Source organism: Dermacentor variabilis, chromosome 11 (genome assembly GCF_050947875.1).
Source record: "Dermacentor variabilis isolate Ectoservices chromosome 11, ASM5094787v1, whole genome shotgun sequence".
In the NCBI taxonomy this organism is placed as follows: Eukaryota; Metazoa; Arthropoda; class Arachnida; order Ixodida; family Ixodidae; genus Dermacentor; species Dermacentor variabilis.
Window position 1 is genome coordinate 44095225 of NC_134578.1, and position 21285 is coordinate 44116509.

The 21285-nt window shown below is 44.4% G+C and overlaps 1 protein-coding gene across 2 annotated transcripts in view; it reads left to right on the forward strand.

Moving 5' to 3' along the window:
- LOC142564927 (uncharacterized) overlaps positions 1 to 20258 on the forward strand; it is a 180716-nt gene extending 160458 nt beyond the window's left edge. For both annotated transcript variants that reach the window (XM_075676134.1, XM_075676135.1), the window contains exons 2-5: positions 6731 to 6826; positions 11509 to 11791; positions 13615 to 13833; positions 14451 to 20258. In XM_075676134.1, coding sequence (XP_075532249.1) covers positions 6757 to 6826; positions 11509 to 11791; positions 13615 to 13833; positions 14451 to 16104 — 2226 coding nt within the window. In that variant the 5' untranslated portion in view covers positions 6731 to 6756 and the 3' untranslated portion in view covers positions 16105 to 20258. The remainder of the gene's footprint in view (positions 1 to 6730; positions 6827 to 11508; positions 11792 to 13614; positions 13834 to 14450) is intronic.
- The last annotated feature ends 1027 nt before the right edge of the window (positions 20259 to 21285 follow it).

The window sequence follows — 21285 nt, forward strand, 5'->3', positions numbered from 1 at the left end:
CTATCATCTCCTTGGCCTGCGGTGTGCAACACTCGAGGAATGTTTATACCCCAGTGGTTGTGCATCTAAACGTGATCAGGCCCATCGCGCCCTACTAGCCTTTATAGACCTAATTAACTTAGGTTCACGTTTGTAGCATGAACATTCAACATTCTGTAGTAGCGTGACCTTTAGTGACCGGCCCTACTGTGTGTGATAAGTACTGTACCCTAACGCTTCTTCCTTCGAAGATGGGAGGTGGCGGGTTCAAACACCTTGTAGTGTATATTGTGAACCGGTGATTACGTGCATTTGATCACGTGAAACGGTGATTACGTGCAGCTTTACTTGGCGTCTCATCGTGGAGAACACAATTAGCCGCATAGCGAACTAGCCATGGATGTGGTTGATAATGGTGGAGGCTGTTCGACGCGGCGTCACTTTAATTCCGGCTGCAGAGTTCTACTTTAGTCTTTACATTTGTCCTGTTGCAGTGTTCTACTTTGGTCTTTAGATTTGTCCTGTTGCTCTCCTTTCCTCTTTCCTTTTTCCTCCTCACCTTCCTATCTTCCGTTTCTGTGTTGCTGTCACCTCCCTTCAGAAGAGTAGGCAGGCGTCGGGCCCCTTCCGGCGGCAGTCGCCAGCCTGTTCCTCGCTTTCCCTTTCCTGTTACCTGTGTATATGTGTTCAAAACAAATAATAATAATAATAATAATAATAATAATAATAATAATAATAATAATAATAATAATAATAATAATAATAATAATAATAATAATAATAATAATAATAATAATGAGCGGCAACGATTGGCGTCTTTTCACCGCGTTTTGAGAAATACGTTGAAATCAATGCATTATATTGTCCTTTTACTTACCCCTCCGTGGAAGAATAGAAGGACTGAGCGTGACGTAAAACACTCGTTCGATTTACTTCAGCTGTATTTAATACACACGTATTGGAGCCTATTGCTCCCTTCTTCCTGAATCCAATACATTATGCAGAAAAGAAAATCTATGCGCGACTAATGAAGAGGGGCATAGCTGGTGTCTAGACAATTGGCTAGAGTTTGCGGTAACACTCAGAAATATAAATTAGCCAGACATCGGTAGGTTTTGAATAACCAACAAAAATTAATTTAATCGCTTTTAGCCACCGGCTCGAATGCATTCTCAAGTGAGCGTTAAAAAGGTAGCACCGGGAACTTTATATCTACAAAAAAGAATAACCGAATAGGCAGTCAAGGATGTCTCAGCCAACAATATTCGCTAATCCAACGCTTTTGATTACGCTTGACGCCAAGTTGATCGAAGCCACAAAAAAAAAAAACGCGAACTGCTGTGAGGTTAATAGCACCGGCTGTAATGACACTATTGTGGAGCGAATCAATGCTACCCTTATACCTACAATGAAAAGGGGAGCAAGACGACTTTTCTCCAACTTAGATACGCGGCAATACTTACAGGTTAAGTTTACGCTTGTTAGGAGCAGCTCTTTCGCTGCTCCTTATGTTCGAGTAAGTTCAGGACTAGGCGACGCAAAAGACACAAGGTGAGCTCGGAAGATGGCCGAACTATATACTGAGAAAACAGAGCATCCGTCCAGGAACTGCCAATATCAGGCAGGTGCGACGCTTCTCGCGGTTGCGTTCGCAGCAATCCTATCTCCTCTCAGGCGCCGGTGGAATATATCTCGAAAGGTTTTCCCTCTTTGACTCGTAACTGTTCGAGCGGTGCTCGGCGAGAAACAGCGCCGAACGCGTGCGGTTTGCAGATTGCGGCGTGCAAGAGCTTTCTTTTTTTGTGCGCGGTCGTTTACTGTTTGGGTTCAAGGGAAGCTATAAAAGAAAATATTTGCTTGTTGCGGCTTCGTAATACGCACTGCATTTGAGTTTCACTGCATTGAAGACATCGAGCAGCTGGCGCCCGCCATCGAGTTAACGACTAGTCTTTTGAAGTAGGGAGCATTGCGACAGGCAAGTATTCCTTACTTCCACGCAACGCTTAACTTAATATAAGTGAGATGTGTTTGTAAAGAATTTGTATATAATTTTTAATATCTAGGAGAAAACAAGAGGGCATTACACCGCCTATTACCAATAGCTATCCAGTCTTAAAATAATATTACTGAGGCTGGTGCAATGAGCTAATCTTAAGTTTTATTCCATCGCACTGCGAATACATAAACGTAGACAATATATTTGTCGCTGTTAGTGAATACGTAGTTTACCGGCATGCGACAGTTAAAGAAATCATGAAGTTTGTCAAGATAATCACGCAGCCATCGTCACCATAGGGCCGTGACAAAGATTAGTGAAGCAGCACTTTGCACTCTTTCTTGTATTATGACGTGCAATAGAAAGGTGGCGCTTGATGCATCAGACGACGCGTTGAATTCCGGCTCCATAGTTCCGAGCATCGGTAAACCTTGAACAATCAATTTGCTGTAACATGCGCAAAATGCATTTCAAACGTACCTGCATTTTGATGTACTCCTTATAGGCGCTGACTTCCACGTGATCAACAGCCTCTGGAGATTAGCTTGTCGCGGTCCTTTATTCAGAAAGACTCACGAGGGTATAGAGCGTGGAAACCTACGGCTCGGGAAGAAAATTGTCAATTCGAGATATTCTTTGCTATCGCCCCAGTTCACTAGCGTGGTTAGTTTGTTGACCGTCCTTTCGAAGGCTTCTTTCTTTGGTCTGGCTAAGACTGCTGAATGCATTCAAGACATCAGTATGCCTGGATGAGTTACTGTATGAAATATTGTTACGAAGTAACAAAAGAGTGGAGCCAAAAACGAAGTTTGTTCTAAAAATAAAAGGAAATAAAGAAGATGATTCTACATGTTGAGATGTGATCGGTTTCGGCAGCCATCTTGTTTTATCTAAGGTTGACTTGCTTGTGAGTAACGTGTAAACAAACTTTTACGCGCCATATCTTCATTATTCGCACAACGTGACAATATAACTTTACAATGAATTTCTTTATCACAATGATTTACGCAATCTTGCATGATTTACTGTTTTTGATTGTATTAAAACAATGTTTCACGCACGAACGTTCATACCGAAATCTCTCCTCTTCGTATGCTCATTCAGCGTGTCACAAAAAGAAACAGTGCTATGTTTTGTATGATCATACATACTATTAATATAATCTTCTTTATCACAAAATACTAGGACCAAGGATAAGACGGTATACGAAGTATTTTTGATGACGTATTCAGTACTCTGAGTTTTCAGAACGGTGTGAGCATGAGCATCAGGTACGGCTCGATTTTATCTTGCCAGATGCTCTAATGACTTCCAAGTGATTTTGACGATGCGACGCTAAGAAAACACTTAAAACAATGTATTTAAGTAATGCAAGGTCAAGTAATCCGCTCCACTTGTATAAATATATATACTTTAATGAACAACACGATCCACTTTGGGCCGATGCTCTTAAGGATCACTTTTTTTAGCGTAATCAGTGGCATAGTTTAAGGCGGCGGTAGACGCAATAGAAGGGGCACCACATTAAGTTTGACCAACTAACCGAGCACTCGGTCTTCTTAAACGTAACCTCAAGCACGCACCTTCTCACTTAAAAAAACTTGCTTATATCACGCTGATCCGCCCAAAAATTGAATATGCTTCTGCCATATGGGTTCCCGATCAAGCATACATAATCAACAACATTGAATCTTTGCAAAACCGTGCTGTTCGCTTCATCTTTTCCGATTATTCACGCTTCACCAGCGTCACATCGTTAAAACAACGTGCCGAGTTGGAATCACTATCACGTCGACGCCAGTTTGCTCGCCTAACCTTATTTCATAAACTTTATCACCATTCCACGCTTCACGAAGACTTCTTTTCACCACCCCCTGCTGTTTTCTCGCGCCGTGACCACGCTAACAAAGTAAAACGCATAATGTGCCGCTCGTCGCTCTACGCAAAATCTTTTATTCCTCGCACAATAATAGAATGGAATAACCTACCATCACACATAGCTACTGAAGTTAGCCTACCATCTTTCCAAACTTTGTTGCAAGAAAACGGTTAGTGGTAGCAGATTAGATATTACTTATGCCTATATGCACATATTAACATATGTAAAATTTTCTTGTGTTTTCATGACTAAGTGCATTTACCCCTTGTTCATATCTATATATCTTATGTTCCTTGTGCGTATGTTTATTTTATGTAGTTTTATTTCTTGTGTATATTTCATGTTTGTACCCCCGCCCCCCATGTAATACCCTCATGTGAGGGTCCTTAGGGGTAATGTAAATAAATAAATGTGTTTCTTAATGGGACTTAACTTTATATATAACACATTAAACGTGATGGCCTCATGAAAATTGCTGCGTTTCTATAATGCGCTGTTCCAGCTGGCACAACCTTGTGATTTCTTTATCAGGTGTTTTTTTTTGTCGCGTTAATTGCATTTCCCAGTCACTCGCATTGTCAGTTAGTGCACTCAGATTCGTACAACTCTAGTTTTTCTCCTCATTAAATTAAACGCTATGCATACTTTGTATCTCCGCACATGCAAGCCTTATGTGTTTGAGGTGGGGAAAAATGACACCAAATCCGAGTTTCTTTGCTTCAGAAACCACTTCTATGGTTATTATAAGATGCTGTCGCGCTCCCTTGTAGCTGCGATGTGCAGGCAACAACAAATATCTGCTACAGAAAAGCAGCAATGACTTCTGCCTTAATCAGCTTTTGAAGGCGACTTTCCCTATATGATAATGAGCTTCCTCGGTTAAGGTATATTATTACCAGTACGTATTTGCCTGTTTTGGTGAAACAGGCCCGCCGCGGTTGCTCAGTGGCTATGGTGTTGGGCTCCTGAGCGCGAGGTCACGGGATCAAATCCCGGCCACGGCGGCCGCATTTCGATGGGAGCGAAATGCGAAAACACCCGTGTACTTAGATTTAGGCGCACGTTAAAGAACCCCAGTTGGTGGAAATTTCTGGAGTCCTCCACTACGGCGTGCCTCATAATCAGAAAGTGGTTGTGGCACGTTAAACCCCATATTTTAATTTTTTTTTTTGGTGAAACAGCACAACGCATTTCTTTATCAGTAGGGCTAAAACAAATACGTTTTTTTTCTCTCTCTCTCTTCACCACAACGTAGAAAGATAACTAACTCTATCGTAGTAGGTCGTGTGGCCTACAACGTCTGCTGCACGTCTTTGGTGGCTGAAGGCTTTTGGCTCATGAGGTTCCTGACAATCTAGAAATATTAGTTTTTTGTGTTTGTAAGTAAAGTTCTAGCTGACCGTTGGCGTCTCGCTTTCGAGTAGATATTTCATTTAAAAAATCTCCTCCGCAATGTTTTTCATTGATGAAAGCGAAGTTAGTGTTCCTTTGCCTTAACTTGTCAAGAAAATTCGCATTTGACTTTTCTATTGTTATGTTCATCTGTGTATAGGACTTCTTGCTGTGGATTTCTGACCCTATGACGTGATTTCTTTTCATTTTCTTACATATCTTTATATTGTTGTTTTCTCTATGAGTAGGCGTGGCCCTTATAAGGTGACTACGTCTCTTTCTTTTATTTCATTTGAATAAAAAAATGTTCGGTGTTGAGTACCAACCGCCACTCTGTGGGGACACCAGAACAGAAATGCGCGCTTCATTTAGCCCGACAGATTCGTGCACCGAGAATTTCGTGCCCCCCTCGGGAAAACTAAAAAAAAAAAATTGGGGAACGCGTCCATACTTGCTGTTAAGTTGCCCAACTTTCAGCTATTGTCATTGTATCCTACTGAACAAGTCGCAGGAAGGTAAACTTGCTCAAACTGCGCTTCACAATTTTTTCTTTCCCGTGATTTCTTGCGCTTTCTTGCTCATATAGCTGTACTTGAATTCCCATAAACAAGGGGGTTCGTCCTTTCGTCTGTAATGTTCGTGCCCGTCCTCTGATGTGAGGTGCTGTGGTTTGCCTTCCTCTTCCCTTTTCGCTTCTTATATCTCCTTATTCTTCTCTTTTTCTGTTTTATTTCACTCCCCGTTATGCGGATGTGTGTGGTGTACCCTTCTAGGAAACAACTATTAGCCCATTTCTCTTTCTATTTTGGCGCTGTTTGTAAATGTTTACATGGTCGATATTATTTCCGCAATTCGTGCGCCGCCCTATCCAGCCGACTTGCTTTTCATGCAAGTTCTTACTGATTGCAGTCACCTGCATCCACACCGGGTGCAGTCTGAACGACGCTGAAGTAAACAAATAATATCATTGCTCAGCGCAAGGTTATCAGAGTTACGACGTCGGCAACCCCTACTTTCTGGGTATACACTTCATTCTTCGGACTAAGCCGTTTTATTGTTGTCTCTGAAGTGGAAGCTTACATGTTGTGAATTTTATTACCTACATTAACGAAACCGTTTAACTTTGTTTTTGCAATGAAGCTCTTGCTTCAGTACCAGGCATGTCACAAATACTCTGTGAGGTTGGAGCGCCAATCTGTATTTGGCACGTTTTTTTTTTTCGAACAGACAACAAAAGGCTTAAATTGGAAGGAATACGGTGTCTTTATGCATTCCGTCACTGTATTCCTCTGGACCTTCTAATTCGTAATGCAGTGGCTTTTGCCGCAATCACCCACACAATTTTGCATCAACAAACTTTTGCTTCCGCTATCATTGCTATTGCACTTTCCTAGGTCTTTGCTATGCTATACTTTTAGAACGTTTCGCATTTAGTAAACTTGATCTTCTCGTCGTCTTTTTTTCTTTTTGTTGCATTCTTGCAGAGAACTTTGACCTAGACTGTGGGAGCATGAAGATAGCCCTGCTTCTATGCATCGTGGGCTGGTACCGTGGCCCGCTTCTGGTCTATGCCGCTGAAGGTATGTGGCGAAACCCGATTTCTTAAGAGGTATTGAATCTAGCGCGAGTTGGTGCTATTGCCTTATTTCGAGAAGAGCGTTAAAAAAGAAATTAGGGGCAACGAATAAATAACAACTAAAGTTCTTCAGATACCAGTGTGCCATAGTGATACCCAGCGCATTATTCCACATCGGAATACATGACCTTCATTAAGAACCCGCCAAATAGATGCTAATATATAATGTAGTGTAGCGGAATGGCAGAAACAATCATTGAACAAATAAATAAATTATAGTATCTTATATAACAGGGTAGTACACAGTCATGTGTAATGAAAGATGGCAGTTATTGGAAATGGTAAAGAATGAAGCGGAAATCCAACAGTGAACGCGCAACTTTAGCGGCCATGGCCTCCTAACAGCGTTGGAAATCTACAGTTACTTATTGCTGACATAAAATATTCGCATAAGTTGCCGAATTTCGAAAAAGAAACGACAACGAAGGATGTATCAAGAAAAAGTAAAGAAAAAAAGACATGCAGATGCCAAGCACTGTGGGAATAGATCTACGCGAATCTTTGTCTACTGTTTGCGTTCATTGACGTTACTTGGCGGTGACATATTGACGGCATACTAAAGTCGTGACGGGGTGTGAAATGTGACCTTACCTGCTCCGCTCGACGCCTTATGCGAGCCCTCGTCTCATCGGCACTAAGTGCACGCTTCGGCGCCATTCTAAGGTTGTAGCTTACAAAACTGCTTCCTGTCTCTCTCTCTCTCTCTCTCTTTATTCCCTCGCTAACGTGCTCCCCATCTCCTTCACCTACTGTCGTTTCTGTGACTGGTGAGCACGGGGACAAGCGCGTCAGCTCCTGCCCAGCATTTGTGATTGGTCACGGCTAGTTACGGCGCTCAAAGGGCATTGGCGCAAACGTTTACACGAGCGTCTCTGGTCGTCTTTCTGTTGTGCCACACTAGCGCGATAGTGTTAAGAGGAAGCTTTAGCTCGGGTGCTCCTATCCAAATGCATGTAAAAGGAGCATTCATTTTTCTCGCAACCACTGCACCAAAGTTGATAAGGTTTGTGGCATTTAAAAGAAAAACTTAAAACCTAGTGACTGTTGGTTTCGAATTCTTGATTTAGGTCCTTAATATTTATTAAAGATTGGCAAAAATCCAAAATTTGAAAAAAAGAAACTATCAAGTTTACAACTCTGTAACTCAGAAACGAGAAACGATAATACAATTCTGTGAATTGCATCTAATAATACATCTAAAGCGGACAAAATTGATGTGCTATACATGAATCTCAAAAAAATGTAGTAATATGGAAATACAATTTTTGCAGAACCTTTGTAAACAACGTAACAAATTCACGCAAGATATAAAATTACAAATCAAATTTGTCCGCTTTCAGTGGTTTAATGGATGCCGTTTATACAACTGCGATATCTGTTTTTGATGCAGAGTTATGAATTTGTAAACTTCGTTCTTCTATTTTCTCGAACTTCCGCAATTTTATAAATTCTTTTAACAAAATTTATGACCTAAATCGAAATTCCGCTTCCAACAGTCACTAGAACTTAACTTTTTCTCTCAAATGCAACAGATTTCACTAAAATCGGTCTACGGGTTATCTCAGAAAAATGTTTTTGCGTTTTACATGTATTTAAATAGGCCGCGTCGGAGTTGGGCCCGAGCTAAAGCTTCACTCTTTAGGGCCCTGTGTGTAGGAGGAAACTCGGGTGTCGACGCCTCGGACGTCGATTGGCGCATAATCATTCTGAACCGCAACCGCGACGGCCCTCCACGTGGCGCACACCTAGTCTTAGATCCTTTACTAGGTTATTGCTCGGAATTTCGAGAACGACAGCTCCTGCACTAATGTCATGAAACAAAACAGCGACTGCGCGTGCCTTTTACGCTTTCTTGACATGGCAACGTGCGGACCACGTCCCGATGCGGCCAGCTTGAGTGGCGTGTGTCTCAGCTACGTCCAATCGTGGCCGGTGTTAGTGACGTGCAGGACAGCAGCAGCCACAGCAGTACACAGCAGCAGCAGCAGCAGTGGAAAAGTCGAAGGAAGAGGGAAAAAAAGCTTCTCTTTAAAAGAACCATTCGCTTTAAAATAATAAAATTCACGGTAGCTCTAATGCCTAAGAGCGCCAATCAAATATACAACCGTGTGGGAATTTCATTACATCTCATTGGACTTCTCCTTTCGTCAATTTAGAACGCAGCTCTTGGGCTCCCGTTCCTGGGTTGAGCGTCGGTGTCCCTAGGCATAACAGGGCGATCGCGGTCATGTCTCTGTTCACGCGTTCGTCGGCGTATTCTTCCACAGCTGGCTCCGATGTCGCTCATCATGCCAGCGTTCTCACATTGCCCATCCCTATGTGAATGCGCTGACGGCGCTGGACCACTGCCAGTCGGTGCGGTGATTTCAATCTCCAATTCTTTGCCTCTTTATATCGCGAAATGAAAACATGTATACAACTGCGATCAAATTTTGCATTAGAGGGCGTCGCAATTGTCGCTCCTGTTTTATTTATTTTTTTTCGGCAAGGAAAAAACCCCAGCTCCTGCCGTTTCAAAAGGTCCCTCCAATAGCCCGTAAATGTCACCAACGCAGTGCAGGTTTTTATCAGAATTGCAATATGGCGATGACGGCACTGCTGTCTTCAAGGCACACCGTACACCACCAAATCAGAAGGGGTCCGCTGGACTTGATGCGCCCAGTAGCGTTATTTTACTGCTTGCACAGATACGTTCCTTCTTTAGAACTGAAGCACATTAACGATTTCTTGCGACTCTACAAATGAATGCTTCTTACTTAAAAGTAAGAGAAACAGTAGAATACGGGGTGCGTCTAGCCGAGGGCTATTTTGGCGGTGGCGAATAGAAGTAGCACAGGCCTCATCATTATTCATTGCTTTCGCCCATTTATGAGGGAAATTACTCTGCTGCGCCGCTTTTATGTGCAAGTATCACCAAGCCGAGCCAGCGCTAGTGCGCTGCATTAAAGCAGCAAACCTTCATTTTCTTTCATTCTTTTCGTTGTTCTTTCGTGTTGACACTCCGCTTCCGCACTTTGGCTGCCCGGGCAACGGTATTGCACATCCGGACAAGAAATATACTTCTGCCATAATTATTCGCGTCAGGAAATATTATTAACAAGTCGGCTCCATTCGTATGTGCCCAGTAAAACATAACGATGCTATTGAGCTGCATTGCTTAGACTCCAGCAGAGATTGCCTCCCTCTTTTACTTCCTCCGTGGTGAGCGACGTGTTTTGTAAAAGCACTTTCTGAATAACATTATAAGATAACTCAAGGTAGAGGTACATTTATTCATGTCTTGGTTTTCTTCTGCAATCGATTCCGTGCAAAACGTTTTTTTCAGTATTCAGGCACATTTATGAACCACCTCTCTGTGTATCTGTTCTCAGACAGTGCTTATGCATGCGTAGCCCGCTCTTTCTAACTCTCAAGTGAGCAGCGGGAGAATAAGCTGAATTGTAGAGGAGCGTGAGAGCAGTGGAAGTGAAAAAGAAAAAAATAAGCAATAAAAACACTCATACCCCAAGTTTAAAAAAAACAATAAAGGTTCTGCGGTTTTACTTGCGATAACAACGATCTAATTGCAAGGCATTCCGTATGGGATCCATTTTGACCACCTGCTGATCTTTAACGCGATAAAAGCACGACACGCGACGGGGTTCACACTTAGCCCCCACAGAAGTACGGTCACCCCGGCTGGAGATTGAATCGGTACCTCGTGTGGCGCAGCACTCACGAGGCAAGTGAAACATTTTGTTTTTTCCTGCGAAGCTTGTATTGGCTCACAACTTTCGGTGGCGATAAGGTCACGCCAAAACTCAGTGGCTCCCACAGCAGAGCAGCTGCGGGAAAGGGCAGTTCGATGAGCAGACAGCTGCGCCGGTGCCGGAGCGTGAGTCATTAGCAAGGATTCTAGCTGCATAGGCGCGCGCTCACGCCACGCGAACAACCAGTCATAACCGTTTCGCTTCAGCCGGGCTGCTCCTCCCCTCCCTCTCACCCTTGTCTTTACCCCCATTCCCCCCAGTGCAGCGCGGTTGAGGTGTCCTCTACGGAGGAACAGTTACTGCCCTGCACGTTATCCTATTTTTCCAACCACCCCCATTTCCATGAACTATCTCCTTCAGACGGGCAAAGAAAGGGCAGGAAAGGGTGTCGCGCGCGCTGCAGCGGCTTCGTTTCCGCTTTCCTTTCTTTAGATTACTATCATCATCATCGTTAAGTTCAGTCTCGGAAAACGGATGGCATGGCCGCGCGTTCTGCGTTCCCGCGAGCAACGGGTAGCGTTCAACGAGCGGCGGCGAGTACTCGCCCGTGAAAGGGTAAGCTGTCGGTGCACCGATACAGCCGTTAGATCCGCCCAGGCCCAGCCAATCCGACAGCAACGAGAACATCCTGAGCTGAGGGAGTGAGAGGCCGAAGCAATTCGGCACCGTTACCTGTGGGTGACTAACCGTGACGAAGGTCAGGTGCATCCAGGACAAGCTTCGCTTAGCCCATTTTTCCGCTAGGGAAAGGGTTGGTCATTTTTCGTGCATGGCCCGCTTCCTTTCTAGAAGTTACGTTGACCGAGATTAACGGTGTACCGTGTTTCTTTTAAACTACTCGCTCAATTTTGCTGCTGCTATTTGTTAAAACTTGCAGATGCCAAGCTGCAGTCTCAACCGGAGAGGAGTACAGAATCCCCAGAACAGCCAGGAGATTCGCACCATGTCGTAGAGGGCGCAAGTCACGCAAGCGACGAGGCATCGCTGCGCCATGCGGCGGAAAGACCCGGAGCACTGAACCGGGTGTCGAGGGCGGTGGGTGCACTCGACGATGTCAGTGACGATGAGTACGGAGGGCTCCGAGCGGCCGTGACCGGACCTCGGCGACACCGATTCCTCCATTTCGGACGCAAGAGGGCGCCGTCGGCGCCCTACTACGGGTAAGCACGGGTGATTTTAATTAAATTGCGAGGGTTGTCGTCCCGAAACTGCACAGTAGTTTGCGGAGGACGCCATGCTGGTGGGTTTCGGATCAATTCTAAGCGTCTCGGGTACATTAGAGTACACCCAAAGCAGGGATGGATGGAAAACTTTACTTGGTCCTGCAAGTAGTGATAATCACCCACAAAGCGGGCCGCTTCCCCGTCGGGACCGGAAGGCCAAGCCTCACGAACACGTCGTGAGCCTGCTGGACAGCCCAGAATTGTTCATCTAAGTCCGGGCTGCGAAGTGCAGCACACTAACGTCTATTCCACCCTCACTGGAATGTGGCCGGCGTGCTCGGCAAGGGAACGCGTGACCTCGTGCTAAGTAACAGAATGCAATAGCCACTGATCCGGCTTGCCGGCTAAGCACTTGTGCGATATATATTTTGTTAGCCTATAGTAGTTGCACTAGCACTCATTTGATTTATTGCAGACAGCGCTTTCAAGCAGTTTCTACGATATCAGCACGAACTGCTGTTTAAATGTGTAAGTCTAATAGGTGCGGTTAGGCATGCGTCATTGAATAGTAGATATTATTTACCCGCCGCTTTTTACACCTTAAATACTAATATGACTTATTAATAAGACGCTACCCACTATGATAACATTAAAATTAGAGGATAGTCTCGGAATAAAAAAAAAGCTTGTGTAAGACGTCAAAAGAGGCTTTCGTCAGTCCTTCAACCATTAAAAGCGTTTGCCGGAGTGGTTCATCAGTCAATCCGTAGAATGAGTGATCGATTGTTTGGCGAGCGAATTTGCTCAGTTTCGCCTTCTGTAATGAAATTTCAGCTGTGAGAAATCGTAATAATGGGCTCCGCTTTTGAGACCATTCTGTATGGCCGAGGTTAACAACGAGGAGCATTACTTGGCGCACAGGATCGCACAGTATTGTAGAATGAAAGCGCTATATTTTCTGTCATGTTCCAAGACAGACTTACTTGTTGTTTTCTGACAAAGAATCAGCGAATCATGTTAGGCAATGTTAGATATTTGCCTTCCTAATGCAATTGCGCACAATGTGCCAGTACTGCTATTATCTCGACTAAAGGTAGAGTTACGTATCATGTTTCCTGCTGTATGTTTCACGATATTATGTTAAAAATTGTATTTCCTTGCTTTCTCAATAGCATTCATTGACTTCTGAAGCTGTCGCGCATTTATATACTTTGCGTGTTCTAACAGCGACTGGAATGCTGTCCCTGGAAGCTACTTCTACTGGTACCTTAAACGGATAATATGGGTTCAATTTAGAATGCAGGTTTTCCTCATCCCATTCTAGCTGACTGGGCCCTGTTTGCTAGTTAAGGCAGTCGAGATGTTTTAGAACTAAGGACCTTCTATTCTCAAAAACTTCGTTAAAAAGCAATGCAGACGTCAAGAACTACTATTACAGCAATGAAATAAGGTTGGTTCATTCTTTCGCTTTGGAGAGTTGTATGTGTGATAGTATGGAATCTAGCAAGGTTAAATTGTAAACTAGAATCCACGAAGGCTAAATTGTAAACTACTAAACTACGAACTACAGTGGTCGCATATATCCTGTTAGATATTTTTTTCTTAAGCGCATTCTTCAAAGTGGTTCTTTCTTTACTCATGTGTTAATGAACTTTTCGGCTATGAATGTTTAGCGAATTTCGTTTCCGTTGGTCTTTTTTTTATTTTGTGCCACGAAGAAACCACAGTGGTCTTAGTTCCATTACCATGTCCTAGACGCTGACCCTGAAGTGGCAACTTTCCTGTTAGCCTAACTCCGCAAGGAAATCATGCTGTTGCAGGTCTCCCGTCCTCAACTTCGAAGACAAAGCCTCGGGCGACGAAGAGGCTGAGTGGAGTGGAGGAGAAGACGACGATGACGAGCCCACTGCGTCCCAGGAGGACCCGGAGGCGGCTGCCTTGCGATGGGCCAAGAGAACACTTCGGGAAGGTCCCAACAGCTTCCTTCACTTCGGCAAGAGGGAACCGGAGGAGGATGGAAGCAATGGAGAACGACTAAGGTGAGAGACTACTGAATGCCTCCTGAGAGACGGTGGTGCTTGTTCTAGTGTTTGTTTGTGTGTCCTGTTGCATCGTGCACTCAATTGTGTTATCGAGTGTTTTGTTTTGCGGCCGCTAGTGAGACAAATATACTTCGGCATTATGATAGTGGAAGGAATCACTGATTGATTGGCTCATTATTTCATTATATCACTGACTGCTTTTTACATAGATTGTGTACTTCCCAATTTGCATATGTGTTTATGTAAGAAAAAGGTGCTGGATTTCACTGCCATTTTAATACGATTGTCGTGGCCGTCTATCGAACCAACTCCTATATGGTTGGTGCTACTGCGCCATAGGCACGGAGTAGCTTTCGCGGTATATTGCAAAAAAAAGCAGTGCCTACGCGAGGACGGCATAAGCCATCGCGTAGAAGCCGCGAAATGTAGCATTTGATTACAGTAACGGTTTCTTGTTCTATTTTGTTATCATTTCATCTCTGCAATCGTCTAAATTAATTCAGCAAGTATAACGCAGCAGTTTGTCCTTTTTAAGTCGTATAGCTTTTGAACATGTGCATCGAAATTCGCAAGAAATCTTAAATGAATATTGACAATGATATCACTTTGTGCAGGTTCAGGCGAAGTGTGCAAGAGGCCAAACCTCTCGAAGCGGGTCAGGCGCAGAACACGGGCACGGTAGACTTCGAGCAGCACAACGAACAAGCTGAGCCGGCTCTTTCGGATAACCTTGTCCTGGCGTCGAAGGTTAAACGGTCTTCTAACCGTATCATGCACTTTGGCAAACGTCTTCAACCATCGTCAGCGGTTGGAGATTTCGACGGTGTCAAGCGAGCTTCCCACAATAGCATAATGCACTTTGGTAAACGCGCTAATGATCAAGATGTTACTGCCGCCTTGTATAACGTCTACTCTACCATAGACGGTGCGCTAGAAAAGCGCGCTGGAAATCGCATTATGCACTTCGGGAAGAGGGATCCCGAATACAGAGTTTCAACCGGACTGGAAACCGAACCGGAGTTTGACTTCATCTCCGCTGATAAAAAGGCTCCGAACAGGATCCTCCATTTCGGCAAGAGGTTTAGCACTGGGAGCACCGGCAGCGCTGAGGCTGAATGGGACGCTGACGAAGCTGAAAAGGACAAACGTGGGAACCGCATCATGCACTTCGGAAAACGCGACCAGGATGATTCTTCGGCAGTGACGCTGTCCTCAACAGACGAATCTCCGTCCACCGCAGTCAAGAGGGCGGCCTCGGCACAAAGCCGGTATTCCGGAACCCCCGACCAGGTGCAGCCCTTCATGGGCATCGGGAGGCAACTTCAGAGGCAGTTCCAGGAATGGAAGAAGCGAAACCGGATTCTGCACTTCGGAAAACGGGAGCCTCAGCAGAGGTCAAACAGCTACTACCAGCAGAAACGCTTGGGAAACAGAATTATGCACTTTGGCAAGCGAGCCGGCAGCCCATCTTATGCCGACGGCGCGGCATCTGTCGTCGCCGCCACGAAGGACAAGAGACTAAAGCACTCAATTATGCACTTCGGAAAGCGCGACGAGGAACACGAATCTATCATGGTTGGTGACAAGCGCAACCGAATCATGCATTTCGGCAAGCGATTTGGCGCTGGCGACTTGTCCGAACTCGGGCAACAACTTCCCATGGACAAGCGCGCGGGGAACAGGATCATGCACTTCGGCAAGAGGCTGCCAGGGCCAAACGTCGCGCTGCCGCCTACCACCTGGGATTACGGAATCGACACAGCCGTGGAGACGTCTCCCCCTGGAGCCACCAAGAGGGCGCATCGAATCCTCCACTTTGGCAAAAGGGACGGCGGTGCCAGTTACGATGACACCGGCGTCGCGGCCAACCCTCTCGTCTTCGCAGATGGCGTGGACGAAACCGACTCGACAAAAGTTACGGGCGGCCGTGGTCAGCCCGAGGCGCAGAAGGCCGTCAGGAAGAAGAGATCCGCTACACCTCCGGAAGAGAGCGACTACATCGACGACACACTCGCGCAGATGATGGGCGCGCTGATGGGTGAAGACGGCTACGCAGACCGAATCACCATGGGTCACTCGGGCCTGTCCGGGCCGCTGCACCTACCTCACGCGTACGTGGCCGCGCAAGTCTACGGGAATGCATTTCCGCGCATGCTCAGTCGACCCAGCCGGAGCGACAGGTTATTCCGCGCCCTTTACAGCGGAGAACATGGCGCCGAGATGATGCCCAAGGGCCAATCTCGCAATGTGTTCCTGCACTTTGGCTGAGTTTGTCCCGCACTTCACGATTCTGAGCCGTGGCAAAAAAAAAAATCACCTCCCTTCCCCTGGCATTCCTCTTGTTAGGTTCTGCTCCGGACAGCCGTCTTTCTTTGGCAGCTACCTGCATTTCTTTTTTTCTTTCCCTTCGCGGCTGAGGGACCTGGGTGAAGAGGAACCTGAGCGCTTTTCTGGAGCTTTCATTTAGTAGCCCGAAACTCAAGGGTTGTCTGTAGTAATTATTGATCTGTGTCAGTGTCGTTTTGTAGTCTGTGTGTAGCGCGATTGTTCATTATTAGCTTGTTTTTATTGCTTTGTTAATTTCATAAGGAGAGGCAAGCAGGGTGACAACTACTCGTCGTTAAGGTGGCATTTACTGGCTTTTGTCAGTGACTATGCGAAGTCTGTACCAGAGTGAAACCTTGTCCCTGAGCAGGACTGCACTCCACTCGTATGCATGCCTGTCTGGTTGTTCTTCGGGCACCCCTTGCTGGAAGTAACAGGCTTAGATAGCACTTGGAGCACAAACTTGGTGGCCACCTTCTCAATGTTCTTTGGCAACAAGAATACATCATGATTGTTAGCACTCCGGAGTCATATCGTATGTCTCTTATAGCATCCATTTTTTTCGAATACCAAAAGATGACACTATCAGTGCTCCCTGATCTCGAAGCAAACTGTGATACCACTCTGGGCGGCCGATATTGTCACCTATATAGGTTCTTAACGAAAATTAGGTGTTTATTGTAGACGTATGAACTCCATTGGTTCTGACATGTTTCCATGTAGTGTCTCCAACTGAAGCAATTGTGCTTGTTTTTACGCACGCGTGAGGAAATAATATATCTACGCTCATTCTCTGTGTCATCTGCTGTAAACTATGTTTACTAATCTAAGGTCTCTGGCACTGAGCCAAATTCTTCTGTGTGACACGAATGCAGGATGATTCATTGTGAACACTGCAATGTACGGACGCCTATGTTAGGCCTACTACAAGCTGTCGGATTACAAATACAGTTGAAGCTGTTACGATGTTCTTGTTCGACCCTTTCACGTTGTTTGTTTCCATGCTCTTGGGAAGCCTTTGTTATTGGTCTGATATGAGGCAAAGGAATAAGCACTGAACGTGCTTTCTGAAAATTAATATATTATTAGATTTAATGGAATACGCAGTCAGATCAGTAAGCTACCTCATGTGAGCACAAAAGGTGACATTTTTTGACGTTTATGGCTTGAAACTTCAACGCTACCCTTATTTTGCGAAAAAAGTTACAATAGAAGGCTTGTGTTTCTTTGTTGACCTGGAAGAGGCTTTCGTGAGGTGTTGCCTTCCACAATTAGGCCTTCCAGAATACAAATGATAGGACTGAAAGCTGAATATTCATTTCCAGAGTTTGGTTAATACAGCACAACAAGATATTGTGTTGTTTCTTTATCGCTCCATATTGTAGCAGCAACGGAAAGCTTCGCAGGCTTATTGGTTGCTATCGTTTCCTCTTATCTCAATGCACAATTCACCTCCTCATTGCTTTTCATCGGCTTCGCTTCTGAACCGGTGCACGGATGTATCTTTCAAGACAGGAAGCAGTTCTTCGCTTGAATTTTCTGTGTGCAGGAGATAGAGGACTTTCTCTAAATTCCGAAATACGTATAGTTTACTCGTTTTTTGCCTGTGCTGCTCGCTTTTGATGTGAACAACACTTACGTGTTCGATTGCGAATACGTTTATGGACCATCTTCTGACTTAAATCATGGTAAAGTGTCTTTCAAATCATCTATTTGAAGCTATAGAAGAAGAAAACGTTTTGCTCGGTCATGCAGGCCATGTTGACTTTCCGTAGTTCCCATGTTGAAACGTTAAATGTTCTGGAAGGATGCTACGGTCTGTGTTTGGTTCCGTATCATTCCTTGCTCTGAAACACCTGACATGAAATAGTTCATCTTATCATTGCATTCAATTTTTCTTTAGGAGGAAGGTTCCGTGTACAGCTCATGTTTTGCAATTATATTTGATGCACATTCCCAGAGATATAAGTTATTTAACCATCAAATTACTTTTAATGACATGCCCTCGCGTAAACCAACTAAATAAGATACCCTCTTGAGTGATGGTCGTAGTTCTTTTAGTTAGGCGCTCAGCCGATTTCCTGTAGATATATCTGATGCGAAAATATAAACATAAAAATTCACATCAATTTTACAAATCCTTAAGATCGTTATAAAAATGAATATCGCAATTCTGCGAAAAGCACTTAGAATCAGTTCACCGTTTTATATTGGTTTTCAGTTCAGTGAAATATTTCCAAACTACTGCAACTTTGGCAATATTGGCAGCTATTTTTAAACGTCCTTCTTATTTTGCAATTCAAATTCTTCATCAGGGACGGATGACAAGTTAGCCCTATAAGATTTGGCTTTCGAAATAAAGTGCTCAAAACTATTATTTATCAGTTAACATTGAAGCTAAATGCGCAATTTATTAAACTCTTGCCTTACGAATTGCCTGTACGAAACTACGTTATCATTAACAAACAAAAATTCTTCCTTTTCTTCAATTATAAGACCATTTCACAGAAGTCGGCTTAGCGTTTTAAGGGCGCCTTGCTACATTTCACGTATTCGCGAGGGTCACCGGAGCTGACCCACAGCTTAAGCTTCCTCTGAACGTCTGTTGTAGGTTATAGTGACAGCAACAAACACAACCACTGCGTGTGCTTTCGCCCTCCGAGACAAACATCAATACGATGCATCTAAATGACCACGTGATGTGGTTTATGAGGACTTTTATCCTTCTGTTACTGAATACCTCGCTCAGAAATTACCCGTCTGAATTTTAACTGAATGCACTCATTTCATCAACAGTTAGTAACAAGCTGTTTGTGTGATATCACTTATTTATGAGTCCTATGTTTAAAGGTATCGCTCCACTTTGTTCATCATTTGCTATTTATTTCATTCGCGCTCAGGTTCATCTCTCCAAAAGTGGAGTCTCGCATATTTATTTAATTTATTTGCTATTTATTTCCGACGTGCCACATGTCTAGCCTCACTCAACCGTCTCCAGGCTAAGAAGTGGCCGAATGCATCGCTACGTGCATGAGTATACTGATGGAGGCTGTACGACCGTGCGAAATAAAGAGGACGTTGACAATCTCAACTGGACGACCAAGAAAAACGCACGAGAATAAAAAAAGAATGTTTAGAAGTGGAATAACTTGTCTCGTTTTTTTTCGGCTCTGCTCTTTATTTAGCGATATCAAGAAATACCAGACCAGTGAAAATTGACAAAGATGACTCACGTTCACGCAACTTCAGCATTGAAACTAACGTACGAGAAATAACAAAGGACATACTAAAGTGGTTTAATCCAGCCAATTATTTATTTTCAGCGTAATAGATAAATAAATAGGTATCAATGAACACATAACCGCAAACTACTAGATTATAGTGCGGTTCCAGTCATCACACTATAGGTTTTTAAGAGTGGCAGTCATGTGTTCATTAATTTCTGTATATCATCGGTGAAACTGGAATCAAATCTCACGTAGGAAGTTACCACTTTGCCTGTTTTTCTTAATTCGTCATTCGTGTACTTCTGAGCTGCTGTTGCATCCGCATGAATTCTGAACTATCATGTTCGAACAACCTGTAATAAAGTTGGGGCAGACATAAAAACCCGAGCCATTGACCACAAGATCGACATTTCTCTATAATACCACATACACCGCTACAGGTCATCTACATAGACAAAAGCTGCTGCTATGGAGAAGCCAAACGAATAAGAAACTCATTGAAAAGGGTGGGCAAATGGACCTTAAGGAGGCTCTACTGCAGCGCTACTTGATGATATGGAAAGTGATAAAAAAGGTAATACAGGATTTTAGAACTTAAGATTAACTAAATTAATGCAGATAGCCTTGGTCCTCTCGCAGACGCAAGTCAGGGCTCCTGCTGCGGTTGCAGCAAGTTGTTTTACACTGCGAACGAACTCCCGGTGCAACCAGAATGAATTATGCAGTTCATAGGTAAGCTGCTTTGTAATCGGTGAAGCCCACTTTCCGCACTGAAGTGAGTGCGACAAAGGGTAATCAATGTTAAATGTATCAATTAGCCTAGTTGCTTGGGTGACCTAAAAGCAAGTGCAGCAAATTTGGAAGATCCGAATGAAATACTTAATAAATGAAGCTCAAAAAAGCCCGGGCTCGCGTACAACCCATGCGCGAAATGCACCAGCAAACAAAGCACAACATAACAATATAACATATAACACAATATTAACGTGCCGACACGCTGCGTTCGATTAGCAGCTGTGGTGCTGCGCGGCCAACCACGAAGTCGCGAGTGCAAATGCCAGCCGCGGCGGCCGTGTTTCGATGGGGGTGAAATGCAAAAGCACCCGTGTGGCGTGCACCGGAGCGCATTAAAGATCGCCTCGGGGTCATAGCTAAGCCGGAGTTGGCCACCACGGTGCGCTCATAATAAAATCGTGGTTTCGGTACCAGAAATTCCTGAATCCAATCAAAATCCCCATTGTAGCGTGAGCATTAACAACACTGCGGCCAACGGACCATTTAATCGGTGGAACAATCTAGTCACTGCATCCGTAAATACATGCATGACATGAGCGCACGTGTTCATTATTCATGGTAACAAATATCTCTCCAATCGTCTGTGGGAGCTTTGATATCGTATACAATTTATCAAGATTCCACAAAGGGAGAGTCCTGTTTGAGATCGATGCACTGAGCCCCGGTAAAGTGAAGCCTACCGACTCGTCCAACCGTGTTCGCTCCCTTGGTCCAAACTCTCATCACCAAATACGTGCGGTTACAGGCTCGTTGGCTCAGCCCTAGTGCCTCGTTATTTCCTCGAAAAAGGAATTGCCGTGCATATTTGGACGACTGCATCTAGGAAATATTAAGTCGCTTCTATTGCCTCAATTCTTACTGACTGTGTGATCGACGCACAAGCGACGCCCTATGCTCGCGACGTTTCAAATGTAGGCAATGAAAAATAAAGCTTTGCAAGCGTTAAAAAGATGAAAAAACACACTGTGGCGTTTCCACCGATTTAGCCCCCATATCTCGTTTTAGCAAGCCCCTGAGTTCCACTGCGTTCGTAAAAGGTTCAATGAAATCATGAAAAGAGTTTTACGAAGAGGGGTCGCAAGGCCAAAGGGCGCTCTCGGAC